Raw genomic sequence first — 18,632 nt, 5'->3', positions numbered from 1 at the left:
CTTCACCAGCATGTGATGAGGAAGTATACCCTCGATTATATGTCCGCCTCAGCGTCCTGTTGTTGATTTCTCAACTTCCTAGCTAACTCCGCTAGCGGAATTTCATCTTCATCAGATGAATTTTCCCGTTCCCGCCTGGCTCTTCTGACCACCTTGTCCATCGCTCCCCCCTGTTTGACCATTTCATCGTTTCCGTCTATGGACTCATCACTGGACGAGTCCGGTGGCACGACATATGCTGCTTTCCGGACCGGATACCCCAACCTATCCTTAGGTATTTCCCAGGCATCTATATCGGCCAAACGGAGGTGATCTGCATGTGCTTTAACCGTGGTGCCATCTAACTGATTTCGGATTATGTACGTCACGGGGGACTTTTGTTCAGTTATCCGAAAGTACGGCTTCCACTTACTCTGCAGCTTGCTCTTTCTCTGGTGGAATTTGTAGTAGACTGGGTCTCCTACTTTGAATACAGTGGCTTTTCTGTTTTTGTTGGCATACTTGTTTTGCCTTTTCTTAGCCTTAGTCATTCTTTTCTGCACCAGAGTGAACGTCTTGTGCTGGTTTTCAAGTGCTATTTGGTGAGCTTCTTCTCCCAAGTACTTTCTTCTAGGTTTGAGGATGTTATCCAATGGTAAGACGACATCACGATTATATAAGAGAAAGAAGGAGGAGAATCTGGTTGTCTCACTAACACTAACCCGTACAGCAGCCAGCACCTGATTGAGATGCAAATCCCAGGTAGTCAAATTATCATCTAGCCTTTTTGACATGGCATCCAGCATGGTACGATGAAATCGTTCAACCTTGCTGTTACCGGCTGGGTGATAAACACTGGTCAAGACATGATTGATATTGAAAGCTTCTAGCGTTTCTCTCATCAGTCTATTTTCATTTTCTGTCCCATTGTCTGTGACAATTTGTAAGGGACATCCAAACCTGGGGATTATTTCATCAATCAGCAACTGGACCACTGTGTCAGCCGCTTTGTCAGGCGTTGCAAAAGCCTCTGGCCACCCACTGTACTGGTCTACAAAGCTCAGTATGTATTTATTTCCACTGAGGGACCTAGGATACGGACCACTGATATCCAGGTTTATCTTTGCGAAAGGAAAAGGAGCATTGTCTGTTTCCTGTAATGGTGGCTTTTGAACTCTCAGAACCCTTCTCTGACAGGTCACACATTTGTTGACATAGTCATGCACCTCTCGGTAGCAGTTAGGCCAAAAGTACTTCTGAAAAAGTGTATCATACGTTTTGTCTACCCCCAAGTGACCATTTTCATCATGATACTGCTTAATCACATACTCTTTCAAGTGGGATGGAACATACAGTCTGATCACCGGATCATCGTCAGGCCGTGACACGAAATAGAGAGTCTCATCTATGAGCATGTAACGTTTCCCTGTGGCTTGACTAGCCTTCCCAGTTTCCAACTGGTCCCTAGTTTCTACCAGGACAGGATCTCTATTCTGTTCCTCTACAATGTTGAACTCAGGCAACTTTTCCCTTTCCTCATTTCCATCTTCTTTCTCTGTCAACCTGAACGAAGCAAACTCTCTGGGATTGAACCGATTTGAATTAATGACGTTCACTTCAAGTGCATTATCATTAATGTCCACTAAATCTGTTCCATCTTCTCCCGGGCGAGTTCGACCATCATCCGGGGTTCGAGAAAGCATGTCTGCACAGGTGTTTGTACTTCCCGCAATGTACTCAATCTTACAGGAGTATCCAGAAATGCTAAGTGCCCACATTTGAATTTTCTTGTTTTGCATTGGTGATTCAAGTAGGTACTTCAATGGTTTGTGATCCGTCTTGATGGTGAACTGCGCGTTGTGTAAGTACTGGTCTAATTTCTGGAGAGAATAATGGATTGCGTACGCTTCCTTCTCTACTGTCGACCATCTGGTCTGCGTATCACTCAACTTATGGGACAGAAAATAGATGGGTCTTTCTTCACCTTCACATTCCTGAGTCAGACATGCCCCTATACACGTGTCACTCGCATCAGTGTACAACACATAGGGTTTGTTGGGATCGGGATAAGCCAACAAGGGAACAATGGTCAAACTTTCCTTCAAGAAGTCAAATGCCCGCTGGCATTCTTCAGACCACTGGAATCTGGCATACTTTTTTGTGAGCTCTATGAGAGGTTCTGCAATTTTCGAGAAATTTGGTAAGAACCTACGGTACCATGAGCACATCCCTATGAAGGACCTCACCTCTCGCACTGTAGTAGGAGCCTGCATGTCGCGAATTGCCGCTACTTTTTCAAGATCAGGCTTGACACCATCTGCGCTGATTGAGAACCCTAGGTACAGTGTTTCTGTTTTCACGAAAGAGCATTTCTTCAATTTCAGTTTCAAGTTGTGTTGTCTCAATGAGTCAAACACTGCCTGAATGTGTGCCAAATGTTCTTCCTCTGTTTCGGAATAGATCAGAATATCGTCTAAGTATGCGACTGCAAACTTTTCCATGTTTTGGAGGACAATGTTCATTAGTTCCATGAACACAGAAGGTGCGTTCATCAGCCCGAAAGGCATCACCTTAAACTGAAAGAGTCCACGATGGCATGCAAATGCACACTTTTCTGCATCTTCAGGTGCAATCATGCACTGCCAGTAACCAGATTTTAGGTCTAACGAGGTGAAATACTTTGCCTTCCCTAAGAGTGCTAGAATCTCATCAATCACTGGGAGAGGGGTGCTGATCGGCCGAGTAATCTTATTCAGTTGCCTGAAATCCACACAAAAGCGTTTTGATCCATCCTTTTTGTCCACTATGACTACCGGAAATGACCACGGTGACCTGGAACGTTCTATGATCTTTGCCTCTAACATCTCATCAACTGCCCTATCCACACACGCTCTTTTAGTCAAAGGAGTTCTGTATGGTCTGAGCTTCACAGGCGGGTGATCGCCAACATCGATTTTCATCTGAACAGTTTGAGTGCAACCTAGATCCATATCGCTAGCCGCGAACAAATCAACATTCTTTGAAACTAGGTCACTGATCTGCTGTCGATGTTGTTCAGATACATCGATACTATCCTCATCTACAACAGGGTCCATTTCCGTATTCTTCATCCCTTCAGCTAGTGTCACTACGTTTCCTCCCTTCACTGGTTCTAGAGTTCCCACTATACATCCGCGTTTAAGTTGGTATGTCTTATTGGTATTGTTGACCACCAATACTGGAATGTCTCTTCCTGGTTGCATATTTAGGACTGAGTTGCTAACCATCAGCCCCGGTTCTTCTCCTACAAACCCCGTATCTGCGGCTACTACTTCCATCAATGCCCCTTCGGTAAAATATGGTCTGTCCTTCACTTTTCCCCTGCATATTGTAGCTGTCTGTGGTTTCAACACCACTTTGCCGGCAAGGCGTACGACGGATGCAATATGAATGTCTTCCACAAGAGGGATGTACTTAGAACCTATTCTCATCTGTCCCAAATCGAAGTACAGCCGTACTCCATGTTTCACCAGCCAATCTTTTCCCAAAATCAGATTTCTATTCAAATCGCTGACTACGTAAAAGGGGTGAACAACTGTTTCTTGCCCAATTTCGAATCTAAGATCAATCCTACCATCCACTATCAGGGGTGCCCCACCTGCTGTCTGTAACAATATGGTATGATTTTCTAACTTTGGCTTTGTTTTTAGCGATTCGTACACCTTTCTGTGTATCAATGACACTTCCGCTCCTGTATCAACCAGTGTTCTAAACGTCTGTTTTCCTATTTTTATCAGGCATGAATTTGGACTCCCTGACACATCTACAATATAGGTCCTCTTCCCGGCGGCTTCTTTTCGGGAAGAGGGGTCTAGTTTCCCTGTCTAGGGTTTCCTGTCGGCCCGGGTCTAGGTGCTGGACAGTTCTTTTTTATGTGCCCCCTATTTCCACACTGCCAACAAAGAACTTCTCTGCTAACGGAGTTGACCGTTCTGTGTGTCACTATTCTATTCTGCCCTTGACCCCTCCTACGGTAGTGATCAACCTCCATAGGCTCATGCCTAGGAGCCGGTTGAAACCTTCCCTGGTTTTCTTGGGTTTGAGTGGGCGACCGAGAGAAGTCTTCTCCCGTCCTTAAACTGAACCTTCTCCTCAGGTTCTGTTCTGTCATTGCCGTGGTTATGGCTAACTGAAAAGTTGCAGGGTTGTCCCTCATAACTTTCATTTTTAGGTAGTTGGTGTGAAGCCCATCAATGAAATATCCGATCATCTGGGTTTCCACTGCCTGCCGCCCTGCTTGTCCGAGCCCTACAAAAGCCTGTTCCGCGATTGTAAGTAGTCTCTCAGCGAATACTTGCACAGGTTCGTTTGTCCCCTGTCTCGTTTGTCTCAGCACCATAAGGGCATGCTGAGGGTCAGTAATGTCCCCGAACCGGGTGGCTAGCTCTCCTTTTAAATTTTGCCAGGTTCCCTGACGGTTCTCCTCTAAGTATCTTCTTAGATAGTCCGACACTGCCCCTTTGCTGGTCTGGTAGGCCACTAGTCTTTTTCTGTTATCTGCGAACCCTAATAGTACCGCATATTTCTCTATCGCTTTAATCCATTCATCAAATTTCTTGGGATTTCCCTCAAAGATTTCAATCACATTTCCTGCCCCTTGTGTATTTACTGCGTCCGAAAGAGTTTCTATACTGTGGCCTAATGCCAAAAACGCTGCGTCAGCCATGGTTTTAGAGAAATGACAGGAATGAAACAATCATTAGGACACTCACGTTTTTGTTGTTGTGCTTTCGTTTGGTTTGCTCCCTGGTTACAGGCTGTCGTCCATTTGTTCTGCCTCCATATGGGCCTGTGCGACGATCTCGCAGACTTTTTCTTGCTCAGCTGGCGTCAATGGGTCCGCCGATGTTGGGGTCGGGACGATGGCCACGCTGAGAATTGTGGTGTCCTCTGTCCATGGCGTGATCCTTATAACTGCGTCTCTTCTGTCGCTGATCTTGACGCGTCTTTGGTGGTCTGCCATCTTTTCCCGTTCGGATCACTGGTCACGGCACCAACTCGTCAGTGTACCACCACCGACTTTCTGACCAGTCTCCGTCCAGACCACCTTTCACGCCAACATCAGACCAAGACCAACAGTGAAGATTCCTTGAGCATTTTATTGGGCTCACAGATATAGCATGGCCTCTCTCGCTGTAGTCTGCCAGAACAAGTCTTCCTTTGCATACATACATACAGTTTATATAGGTTTTGCACATCCTTACTAATATATATCAAAGTTGTCAACTACCTGTCCCCTAAAAACTGGACGCCACGGTTTCCTTACTATGCCCATTTTGATAAACGGGGGTCAAGCAAAGGCGCTATGACAAGTTAAACCCGCCATGACTAGTTAAGTCAGTTAAGCCAGTTGGCAAAGGGCGCTACTGTCACGATGTAGGATTTACGGGACATGTGAACGCTATCTGCTGTCATGGTGTAGAATTTACGGGACATGTGGACACGATCTGGTCAAACACAATACTAGCTGACACAACAATGCTTAAACTGTGTGCGTGCACTTGTAGTGTCACATACTCCTCCATCTTCCTCCCCCCTACCCCACACACCTGCAACGATTGAAGCTCACGAGACAGAAGTGGGCACTGGCGCCGTGCACCTTGTTTACAGTGAATGTGCTGCTGACGCAAACTTTATTTCAATGATAGAAAACGTAAAGAAACAATTAAAGACAGAACTCAAACACCACACACAAACAAAGTTTGACAAACTTAACGAGACATTACATGCTCAGCAAAAACAGATAAGCAAAATCCAGAAAGAAAATCATTGGCGAATTGAAAAAGATTCTCAAAACTCAGAGGCTGGAAAACAAAGACATACAGGCACCTGAAAAGGAATCTCCAAAAGATAACAACACTACAACAGACACTCCTTCCAGCGTGAAAGTTTCCTCCAACAATATTAGCAGCCCTGTGAAACTGGCCAACATGTTCGCTGCTTTAACAGAGATGGACACTGAACATTCTACTATAGACGTGACTGCACCCTCATCCCCTGCACCAACACCAACATCCCATGAAACATCTGAAAATTCATCCAAAAGCCCTTCAAAAAACATGAAATCTCTGGCCGACTCAGCCACTCGTACCAAGACTTCAAATACTGGCCCCAGACAGCAAGCGCCTCACCAGGACCAGACCCCCAGACAGCGTTTGGCGGAGTTCAGAGTTGCGTTTGACACAACGCATGTCCTACTTGGCGACTCTGTCCTCCGTCTGGTCAGACCGGACTTGTTGTTTCGGGAGAGACAGACCGAGAATCTCAGCGTGCCTGGCCTCAGTGTGGATGACCTTATGCACTGGATGAGTCACATTCCCCAGTGCAAACAAGTACAACTTGTCATCGTCCACATTGGGGTAAATACCTGCTGGGCGAACACAATAACTGAGAGCCTATGGACCAGGTGCATCAGACTAACAAATAAAACATTCCCACACGCACGTGTTCTCTTCTCGGGGATCATCCCTCCCCGAGGAGAACACATTGTTAAGAAGTCGGTGCTGACCTCAAATCTTGCTCTTGCAAGAGTGTGTGACAGAGAAGGTGTGACATTTGTGGACCACACAACCACATTCTGCACTGGAAACGGTGCCCCTCGCAAAGCGCTGTACCGTGACGCACTTCACCCTAGCCAACAGGGCACCAGCCGACTGGCATGCAATATAAAGTATGCCTGCCTGCCTCGCCAACCGGAGCAGCAGAGCCTTGGACAACGCAGGACTCTACTGGAACCCCCAACGTTGATGCCGGATCGATCGGCGCAGGACTCTTCTGGAATCCCCAGCTTTGGTGCCGGAGTCGGACTACCCCCCTGAGCACCAACGGCTGTCCTGTCAGCAACAGCCGAGGCAGCCGAGGCACCAACGCCTACCAGACATGAGGGTCAAATGAATTTGCCCCCCCACTTCCCTCGACGGCAGGAACCTCGTCCAGCAATGTGTCGAATGCCCAGTCGAGACGGCGGCACCACCGGCGATCGCCGCATCCAAGGGCCAGGACGTCAGACCACATCCCCCTCGCCACCTCCCTACCGCTGGCACTACGAGCAGCGTCAGGGTCAACTGAGGTCTCAGCCTTCCTTGCCATCCCCCTATGGCTGGCACAGCGAGCACAATCTGGGTCAACTGAGGTCTCAGTCCCCCTTGCCACCTCACGACGGCTGGCACAGAGAGCAGCATCAGGGGCAACTGAGGTCACAGCCCCCCTTGCCATCCCCCTACGGATGGAACAGCGAACAGCAACAAGGTCAACAGAGGTCGCCCCCTTCACTCTTCCCCGCCCACCATGGCCAGCCTGTACTCCCTCCGTGGTACTGCTATGACCCAGCAGTCCCGCGATACACACAGCCCCTCTTTCATAGTAACAGCCGCATAACTGAAGGAACATTTGTCTAATCATTTAAAAGGACAGAGTATCACTAAGTGTGTGTGTGTGTGTGTGTGTGTGTGTGTGTGTGTGTGTGTGTGTGTGTGTGTGTGTGTGTGTATGTGTGTGTGTGTGTGTGTGCGTGTGTGTGCGTGTGTGTGAGGGTGTGTGTGTGTGTGTGTGTGTGTGTTAGGCAAACTTAAATTCAATACTATCATTTTTTTTTTAAACAACAATACAAGTGTTGTGGATATGTTTGTTTATACATAATGGCCGTATTACTATAAATTCGAAACAAAAACTAAGGTGTTCTTACCGCCTTAAAGTGAGCAAAATAACGTTGTTGCAGAGGAAACGCTTGAAGTTTTGAAAGACAGAGAGTTTGGTAGCAAACTGACAATTCATTCTTCAAAGTATATTAGCAGTGACTAATTATTCTTTTAGGTCTACAGCGTGTGCTTAAAGGCAATTATGCAAGTGAATCTGTGAATATTCTTAATTAAGCTTCCCTTGCACTCTAGCCTTAACCTGTGAAGATCTCTTGAGAATCAGAACTCTATTACAACTGATGATTGTGTCGATTCATTTTGTGAAGCCAAAAAACGTTCAGAGTTAAATCAGTTACTGATGATTCTGATCTGATACTGTGTCCGCTATTATCAAGTTGGGACTGTGTGAAAGCCCTCCATTCTCGTCACTCATTCGCGTGTCATTAATGTGACTACTGGTGTTTCAGTAATTCACTGTCGGGTCATTTTACACGTTGAATTTGAGTTAATCTGCTCTGGTTAATTCTTGTTACTCTTAAGTCTACTTATTTCTCTTTGTGTAAAGTAGTGTAGCTTTTTTCTCTCTTTGTTTTGTCTTTCGTTTGAGTTTGACACCAAGTGTTAAACTCCATTGGTCGCATCTCTGGGTGTATCTGTGTGTAGTATAATTTACTATTTTCTCCTTATTGATTATTGATTACGTTTGGTGTTTTAAGGTAATTTTGATTTCTTTCTTTCTTTTTTCTTATTCTTAAAACGTGAAAACACTGTTTTGAGATTTATCATGAGTAATTCTTCTACCTCATGGCCCACAAAAGAGGGTCTTCGTATTGGACACCTTAATATCAACCATGCAATTAATAAATTACACGAGGTTTCCACCATGCTTTTAAACTCAGGAACCCATTTTCATGTTATGGGGTTTACAGAATCAAGACTATCTGACACGATTTCGGATTCTGAGGTTTGTGTTCCAGGTTACAGTGTTGTACGCAGAAACCCCCAACAATGTAAAGAAACGGGATTGCTTGTGTATATAAGTGAATCATTGACCTACACACGTTTAACACATTCAGAACAGTTTGTGGAATCCGTCTGGATCGAGGTCAAATTAAATAAGGCACCTCCAATGCTTATTGGTTTCTGCTATAGAAATCCAGCAGAACGTGTAAACTGGACGGACAAATGTTCACATATGTTAGATGCTGCTTTGTTAGAATCAAAAGAAACTATTCTCTTAGGAGATTTTAATATTGATTTATTAAAACAAAATAAACCATGGTTAGATATGTTCAACCTTTATGATCTCAAACAAGTCGTGAACACCCCTACTAGGGTTACTGCATCTACAAGCACTTTGATAGATCATGTCTATGTTTCTAACACCCGTAACGTTGCAGAAGTTTGTGTTCCAACCAGCGGCTGTAGTGATCATTTTCCTGTTTGTCTCACGTGGTCAAGAAAGGGTGTAAAAATCCCCAAAGTTGGTCACAAGACAGTAAAGTACCGCTCCTTTACTAAATTTAACGAGAACACCTTTCTTGTAGACTTAAGTAATTCTTCTCTCTCTGATGTTTATAATTATACGGATCCTGATGATGCAATAACACACTGGATAAATGTCTTCACAGAAATATACGATAAACATGCCCCGTGGAGAATTAAAAGAGTCAAGCAAATAGTAAAACCTAAATGGTTTGATACTGAATTACAAGATGCTATTGGCCATCGTGATTTCTTAAAATCAGTTGGCAAGGAAGCGGAGTATAGAGAACAGAGAAATAAAGTAAACTCACTTAAACGAACAAAAAAAATCAAGTACTTTCATGACCTAGCGTCATCAAAGCAAAATTCAAAGAATATATGGAAAGCAATAAATGAACTTACAAATAAAACGATTGCCAGTCATTCAAGTTGTGTTAAGGACATATCCCCTGATGATTTAAACACGCATTTTTCTAAAATAGCTGAAAAAGTTATTACAAATGACAAATCCAAGTTGAACAATTTGAAAGTGTTAGAAGAATATTGTGAGTCGAAACAAGTTTCAAGTCAAGCGAATATTCCTCTACTTACAGTACCTGAAGTTTTTTACGCACTTACACACCTTAAGCAAACAGGCTCCCGGGGAATCGACGGCCTCGATGGTAGGATTCTTAAATTGTCAGCCCCTGTAATTTCTGAAACACTCACTTACCTTTATAATCTTTGTTTAGGAAAAAATTATTTCCCAGTCTCCCTGAAACAGGCTAAAGTCATTCCTCTGTTTAAATCAGGTGACAAAAAAGACCCATCAAACTATAGGCCAATTTCAATATTGTCTGTTTTATCAAAACCACTTGAAAAACACATTAACAAACATATTCTAACGCATCTTAACCAAAACAATTTACTTCACCCTAAACAATCGGGTTTTAGAGCTAACCATTCCTGCCATACTGCCTTAGTTTCTCTTGTTGATCAATGGCTGGAGAAAATCAACGACAATGAATTCTGTGGTGCCATTTTTGTTGATTTTGCTAAAGCCTTTGACGTTATTGATCACACGTTATTACTGAGAAAATTCGCATTGTATGGCGTCGGAATCGAAACTGTCAAACTTATTAGTTCATTTCTCACCGGCAGACAACAAACTGTACTAACAAACGCCTCGGCGTCGAGCATGCAAGAAGTAAAATACGGTGTACCACAAGGATCGGTTTTAGGACCCCTCCTTTTCTCTATATACATTAATGACCTCCCCCTATATATTCAAAATGTATGTGAACTTTTTGAAGATGACACCACAATTCACTCCAGCAACACAAATTTAACTCGCTTATCAGAATCACTTCAAAGAAGTTTAAACCAGTTGACAGCGTGGACTGAACTAAACCATATGTCTCTTAACCCAAAGAAAACCAAATATATGGTCATAACAACAAGACAAAAACGCCAGAATATTTATTCAGCTGGTCCTGCTTTAATGATAGATGGTGAAATAGTGGAAAAAGTCGACCATCACAAACTGCTGGGTGTTATTATCGATAACAACTTGTCTTGGTCAACCCACATAGAGCAACTTAGTAAAGTGGTGTCAAAGAAAGTGTACCTCTTATCTAGAATTAAACACTTCCTGAACTGCCACACCAGAAAATTATTCTTCATTGCTCATATCCAATCTGTTATTGATTACGCATCCACTCTATGGGACTCAGCAAGTGAAAATTCCTTAAAACCACTTAGCAGATTACATAAAAGAGCGCTAAAAGTAGTATTACTAAAGCACACTACCCTCACAGAGTTAGACTACATACATTTAGGGATTTTACCTCTAAAGTCAAGACTGCTTTTTAACAAAGGAATCTTTATGCATAAAATTATATCCGAAACTTTACCCCAAACCATTTGTTCAAAGTTCTCTTTGAAGAATTCACACCACCTTATGAAATTTAACACTCCTCTTCCTAGGATAGACTTATTTAAGTCTAGTCTAGTTTATTCAGGTGGCCGTCTCTGGAACGCTCTTCCGAATGCCTTACGGGAAGCTACCAGCACAGATTCTTTCAAAAACAAATATATATCCCATTTAATGAAAATAGTATATTCTTGATTGTTATGTCCTTTGAGACACAGTCACTCACTTTTGATTTATTGTTTTGTTTATGAAATTATGATATTCTGCATAATATCCATTGTCTTGCAGAGTTGATTTACTATTGCATAGTATTCTTACTTTAATTGACTTGCACATTTTTGCTTTGCACCTTGTCATGAACATGTATAAACTACAATGTTTCATATAATGCACGTATGTACATAAACTTATACTGTTTTACTAATTATGTAAGTATTGTAGTAGTAGTAGTAGTAGTAGTTTTTACAGTAGATTTAGTCCCTCTTTAGGGCGAGGGCCAGATGCAAAAAAGTATACCAATGCTTATTCTGTTACCCTCGTAAAATAAAGAATTGTCATTGTCATTGTCATTCTCTCTCTCTCTCTCTCTCTCTCTCTCTCTCTCTCTCTCTCTCTCTTTCTCTCTCTCTCTGTCTCTCTCTCTCAGTCTCTCTCTCTCTGTCTCTCTCTCTCAGTCTCTCTCTCTCTCTGTCTCTGTCTCTGTCTCTCTCTCACACACACACATCGTGGCACACACACACACACCGTGCACACACACACACACACACACAAACACACACACTCACACACCCACACACACACACACACACACACACACAGACACACACACACACACACACACACACACACACTCAGTGACACACGCATACACAGGCGCGTACATTTGAAAGTCAAGACTTGATTTGATTTTTTTCAAAGCATAGGAAGGCTTCTTTGAAAAATAACAAAAAATAACAAAGAGGCAAAAACTGGTCGTTGCAGCCTGAATGCAACTGCAGGGGCCTAAAAGGAAAAAGATCAATAAAAAAAATCATAATAGAAAAAACAAGTCGCGTAAGGCGAAAATACAATATTTAGTCAAGTAGCTGTCGAACTCACAGAATGAAACTGAACGCAATGCCATTTTACTCGTAGTATCGTCAGGCCACCGCTCATGGCAAAGGCAGTGAAATTGACAAGAAGAGCGGGGTAGTAGTTGCGCTAAGAAGGATAGCACGCTTTTCTGTACCTCTCTTTGTTTTAACTTTCTGAGCGTGTTTTTAATCCAAACATATCATATCTATATGTTTTTGGAATCAGGAACCGACAAGAAATAAGATGAAAGTGTTTTTAAATTGATTTGGACAATTTAATTTTGATAATAATTTTTATATATTTAATTTTCAGAGCTTGTTTTTAATCCGAATATAACATATTTATATGTTTTTGGAATCAGCAAATGATGGAAAATAAAATAAACGTAAATTTGGATCGTTTTATAAATTTTTATTTTTTTTTACAATTTTCCGATTTTTAATGACCAAAGTCATTAATTAATTTTTAAGCCACCAAGCTGAAATGCAATACCAAACCCCGGGCTTTGTCGAAGATTACTTGACCAAAATTTGAACCAATTTGGTTGAAAAATGAGGGCGTGACAGTGCCGCCTCAACTTTCACGAAAAGCCGGATATGACGTCATCAAAGACATCAAAAAAATGAAAAAAACGTTCGGGGATTTCATACCCAGGAACTCTCATGTCAAATTTCATAAAGATCGGTCCAGTTGTTTAGTCTGAATCGCTCTACACACACACACACACACACACACACGCACGCACACACGCACGCACACACGCACGCACATACACCACGACCCTCGTTTCGATTCCCCCTCGATGTTAAAATATTTAGTCAAAACTTGACTAAATATAAAAAGTTGTCCAAGGCGGCACTTGAACCCAGAGCGTCAGGACGAATGTCCGATACCCTAACCACTGCACTATGTTACCCGTATAGAAAATGGCATGATGAAAATATGTGTTATGAGTTATTCAGTCGTGATAGTTTGAAAGCTCACCACCTTCGCCGACTGACTCGAGCACGTGTTTTTTTTCGGTCAGTAACTGATGGAACTGTCGGTTTTGAGCCATTCTGTTTCAAGCAATTCACCTAAATTAAACAAGAATGTCACAGTTCGTGTCTGTGGTGCAAGGTAGGCGATCGTCTCATTGTAGCCAAGTTACGACAGTTGCTCGATTGACGCATTTCACGTCTTCGATATTCTGTCTGAGCTCATTTCCCAATGAGCTGCCTTAAAAACAGGAATGTCCTGCAATTGTAGTATGCGTTGGATGTTTCTTTTGGATGGGTAAGGACCCTTAAGACGCGATATATGTCAAGTGAGAGACCCTGCAAATTAACATTGAAAGTGGGAACTTCGGAAGCAAAGTTGCCAGCTACTCGGTATGCAAGAGCTAAATTGAAAGCCGAAGTAGTGGCTTCGAGTGTTTTGAGGTCAAGGTCGAGGAAATTGGGGGAATCCCAATTAGTGCGCATGCGTTTGTAAACAGTAGGCTTGGTGACCAGAGGAAACAAATCTAATCGCGAGTTCGTAAATGGGCGAACGTTGATCGCGCTGTAGCTTTTACTATAGTTGTTGCTTCTGCCTGGTTGAACGAAAGGGTCGGTTCAAAGCTGTGATGATTGTCTTGAAATTGAATGACTGTCTATAATAATGATTTTGTTGACCAAAATGTTGGGGAGAATAATAAAAAAAAATTTTGTTTATGTGGTTGCAAAGTCGGTTATGTTAAACTTTTTCTTTTTTACATTTAGTCAAGTTTTGACTAAATGTTTTAACGTAGAGGGGGGAATGAGACGAGGGTCGTGGTGTATGTGCGTGTGTATGTGTGTGTGTCTGTCTGTGTGTGTGTGTAGAGCGATTCAGACTAAACTACTGGACCGATCTTTATGAAATTTGACATGAGAGTTCCTGGGTATGATATCCCCATACGTTATTTTCATTTTTTTGATAAATGTCTTTGATGACGTTATATCCGGCTTTTCGTGAAAGTTGAGGCGGCACTGTCACGCCCTCATTTTTCAACCAAATTGGTTGAAATTTTGGTCAAGTAATGTTCGACAAAGCCCGGACTTCGGTATTGCATTTCAGCTTGGTGGCTTAAAAATTAGTTAATGACTTTGGTCATTAAAAATCTGAAAATTGTAAAAAAAAAAAAAAATTTTAAAAACGATCCAAATTTACATTCATCTTATTCTCCATCATTTGCTGATTCCAAAAACATATAAATATGTTATATTTGGATTAAAAACACGCTCTGAAAATTAAATATATAAAAATTAATATGAAAATTAAATTTTCGAAATCAATTTAAAAACACTTTCATCTTATTCCTTGTTGGTTCCTGATTCCAAAAACATATAGATATGATATGTTTGGATTAAAAACACGCTCAGAAAGTTAAAACAAAGAGAGGTACAGAAAAGCGTGCTATCCTTCTGAGCGCAACTGCTACCCCGCTCTTCTTGTCAATTTCACTGTCTTTGCCGTGAGCGGGTGACTGACGATGCTACGAGTATGCGGTCTTGCTGCGTTGCATTGCGTTCAGTTTCATTCTGTGAGTTCGACAGCTACTTGACTAAATGTTGTATTTTCGCCTTACGCGACTTGTTTAATGATTGTGTATCGGTGAAACTGTTTTGAACAAAATAGGTTGGTTAGAGCGAACGTTTGGGTTACTGGTAAATTTGAAAAGGCAGAACTCAATCAGTGTTTAAGGAATCAAGATATAAGGTGTAGTAAAAAGAAGATAAGTTCAGTGACTTTAATATTAATTGGGAAAATGTGTGTCCGAACTTTTACTTACTTACTTACTTAATCCTGTAGACTCCCTGTGGAGCATAGGGCCGCGTCCGAACTTTTACAAAAGATAAATTGTACTTGGGTATTTTGTAATTCATGTTTGTCCTTGTTAATTGTGAACAGGATGTATGTTTATATAAAGTTGAAAGTCAAGATTGGATTTGTATAGCCTACGCGCGTGTGTGCATGTGTATTGGACATAGACATAGACATAGAACACTGTATTCTCTCAATCTCGGGTGTGGTGAATCATAATAAACAACATAAAACGTAAGAACATAAATAAAATATCAAGGCACAAATACTCAGCTCATAATAGTGTGTGGTAAGGGGGATGGGGGGTGCACACACACACACACACACACACATACACACCGTCGAACACACACACACACACACACACACACACACACACACACACACGCACGCGCGCACACACACACACACACACACACACACGCGCGCACGCAAACAAACGCACAATTATACCCGCACGCACGCACACACAGGCAGGCAGGCACTCGCAAAAATACATAAAAACACATACACACACACGCACGCACACACACACACACACACACACACACACACACACACACACACACCCCTCCCCCTCCCCCCCCCCCCCCCCCGACAAACACATGTGCGCGCTTGCACGCAAACAAACGAATGAATAAACAGACGCACAATTACACACGCACGCACGCACGCACACACACACATACACACACACACACACACACAAACACACACACACACACACACACACACACAAACTCACACACACACACACACACACGTACACAAACACACACTCACACTCACACATGCACACAACGACGCCCATTTACATAGAAACACCCCCTCCTATAAGCGGGGATGAAAGAGTGGTGGCCAGTGACCCAGAACGAACAAAACTCAAAGCTGGCTTGTTTGTATTCAGGGAAATTTGCACAAAATGCACGCACGAGATACGACTTTTCCTCCTATTTTCTCTGTTTGGGACTTTTATTTGCGTTAGCTCGGTTTGATATGAAAAACCGAAGAAAAGCCCTGCCATTTTGCACTGAGAAACTGTGAAAGTAGCGTGTTTACTACAGGGTCTCGCTGTAGTACAATTACCCTCACTTACTTCCTAGTTTGCTTCCAAAGTAAGCTCTTTTTTCATCCCATGCATGCGAAAGTGAGGATGTACTTCCGATGTCGCTCAAAACTTTCGAAGTAGTCGCAAACTACCCTCAGTTACTTCCTCGCTTTGCTTCGAAGTAAGCCCTTATTCCGGCCCATGCATACGAAAGTGAGGCAAGTACTTCCGATGTCACTCAAAACTTCGGGAGTTGTCGCGTACTCCCCCCATAAGCATACGGGTCCTGGATGCTGTGATAGCGCGGTGGTATTCTTTACCTCAGATCGGAGCAAGTCTCCGTAGCTTGAAAGCTTTGACTCGTTTTGTTGGTGTAGCATGTAATGTTAGGACGTTTCAGGGCTGGATCTAGGGTGGGGGAGGTGGGTGGAAGGAAGGGGGATGGGGGCGAGGGATGGATTTCGGAAGCCCACCCCTTACCCGTCCAATGTATCTTTTTTTTCTCAAGGAGAGACTCAAAATACCCCTTTCAAATGCTAATGTTCAACAACATCTTGGGAACAACGCCCCCCCCCCCCCCCCCCCCCAGACGTACCCTTGCCTCATTCTGGAAGCCCCTCCCTTTCATACACGAATCCTTGTAGCCTCAGAGACATTTTTATCTTAAATCGTTTTCCCGGTTACAGGGCAGCTGTCGGGTTGTGGCTCTCAAAATCTGTTCCTTAGAATGAGTTATCATCTGAACTGTGGAGCAAGTTGAGCAAAATGTTATAGCAATGTGCACTACATGATGTTTAAATTGTGCACTCTTCTTTGTATGTCCCTGAATGATACGTGTTTGTGTTATTGTGGCACATCCAGAGCCAAATATATGTTGTCGTTGTTTTTTGTACAACATATAAAAAAAAATTTGTTCTTTTGTTCTTGTTTTTGTTAGAATCAAAACAAAAGACTGCAGGTGAGAAGGACTGTGGTGTGTTTATTCTGTTATGTTTATCTTGCCCTTGTTTCTGTTGTTAAGTTGTGTGTGCTCAAGTGACATCGTAGACGAATAACACTATTCGTGCTTACCTCCTGAGATACTGAGCCGAGTGAAAGCTGCCACAGGCCATGAGACCCATGTCCATGCCGTGATGCAGCCAGTGCTGCTCGGCAGACGAGGTGTTGCGTATACCATGGCGTAGCACCTCCACGTTGGTACTCATGTAGAAAATTGGGTTGAACACTTCCGGTGACGTCAGATTAACAGCCGCACCTGCCATTTCGACTGTTGGCGTGAATAGTGTACATTTTTACATTTAGTCAAGTTTTCACTAAATGCTTTAACATAGAGGGGGGAATCGAGACGAGGGTTGTGGTGTATATGTGTGTGTGTGTGTGCGTGTGTGTGTGTGTGTGTGTGTGTGTGTGTGTGTGTGTGTGTGTGTGTGTCTGTCTGTGTGTGTCTGTGTGTGTGTAGAGCGATTCAGAGAAACATTTCCATTTTTATGTAATATTTTAATGGACAATAAAGTGCTGTGATTGTTATTGTTATTGTTATTGTAAACTACTGGACCGATCTTTATGACATTTTTCATGAAAGTTCCTGGGTATGATATCCCCTGATGTTTTTTTCTTTTTTTCGATAAATGTCTTTGATGACGTCATATCCGGCATTTTGTAAAAGTTGAGGCGGCACTGTCACACCCTCATTTTTCAATCAAATTGATCGAAATTTTGGCCTACCAATCTTCGACGAAGGCCGGACTTTGGGATTGCATTTCAGCTTGGAGGCTTAAAAATTAATTATTGACTTTGGTCATTACAAATCTGAAAATTGTAATTAAAATTATTTTTTATAAAACGATCCAAAATTACGTTTATCGTATTCTTCATCATTTTCTGATTCCAAAAACATATAAATATGTTATATTCGGATTAAAAACAAGCTCTGAAAATTAAAAATTATGATTACAATTAAATTTCCAAAATCCATTTAAAAACAATTTCATCTTATTCCTTGTCGGTTCCTGATTCCAAAAACATATAGATATTTGTTTGGATTAAAAACACATTCAGAGAGTTAAAAAGAATAGAGATATAGAAAAGCGTGCTATCCTCCTCAGCGCAACCGCTACCGCGCTTTTCTGGATTGTTAAATTCACTGCCTTTGCCACGAGCGGTGAACAGATGATGCTACGAGTGTACGGTCTTGCGGAAAAAATGCAATGCGTTCAGTTTCATTCTGTGAGTTCGACTGAGCTTGACCAAAGACCAAATAGCCTGGACCGCCAACTCGTCACGTGACCCTTCGAGGTTACGACTCTCGACTTTCAGGGGCGCGTCGCGTCCGGTTTAAAAGGCCAGCGATTCGAAGACAGTGAAAAGAAAGCACGCTCCACTTATTTGTGACAATGGGAGGTGACAATGAACTGGATTTTCCAAAACTCCAAACTAAACTTAACAAAACTCATCGAAAAACATGTTCCATATGCACTTTTGCTGAGTTTATTTTAGCATTTTCAGAACTTACCTCGGCAACTTCGTCCATGTTCACAATCAACACCGGATATCACGTCCCCCTGATTTCTGAAAGGCCATGTAAGCGTAGGTTCCTAAATGCGAGAGGCGCTATACCTCGTAATAGAGAGAA

General features: G+C 42.6%; 1 protein-coding gene across 2 annotated transcripts in view; it reads right to left on the bottom strand.

Annotated features, from left to right (window-relative positions):
• The window catches only part of LOC138960425 (uncharacterized), a 32,691-nt gene that overhangs the window by 11,252 nt on the left and 2,807 nt on the right, over positions 1-18,632 (bottom strand). For both annotated transcript variants that reach the window (XM_070332338.1, XM_070332346.1), the window contains exon 2: positions 17,072-17,255. In XM_070332338.1, coding sequence (XP_070188439.1) covers positions 17,072-17,255 — 184 coding nt within the window. The remainder of the gene's footprint in view (positions 1-17,071; positions 17,256-18,632) is intronic.

The sequence above is a fragment of the Littorina saxatilis genome, linkage group LG1 (assembly GCF_037325665.1).
Source record: "Littorina saxatilis isolate snail1 linkage group LG1, US_GU_Lsax_2.0, whole genome shotgun sequence".
In the NCBI taxonomy this organism is placed as follows: Eukaryota; Metazoa; Mollusca; class Gastropoda; order Littorinimorpha; family Littorinidae; genus Littorina; species Littorina saxatilis.
This window is presented reverse-complemented; position numbering and strand designations above follow the sequence as displayed.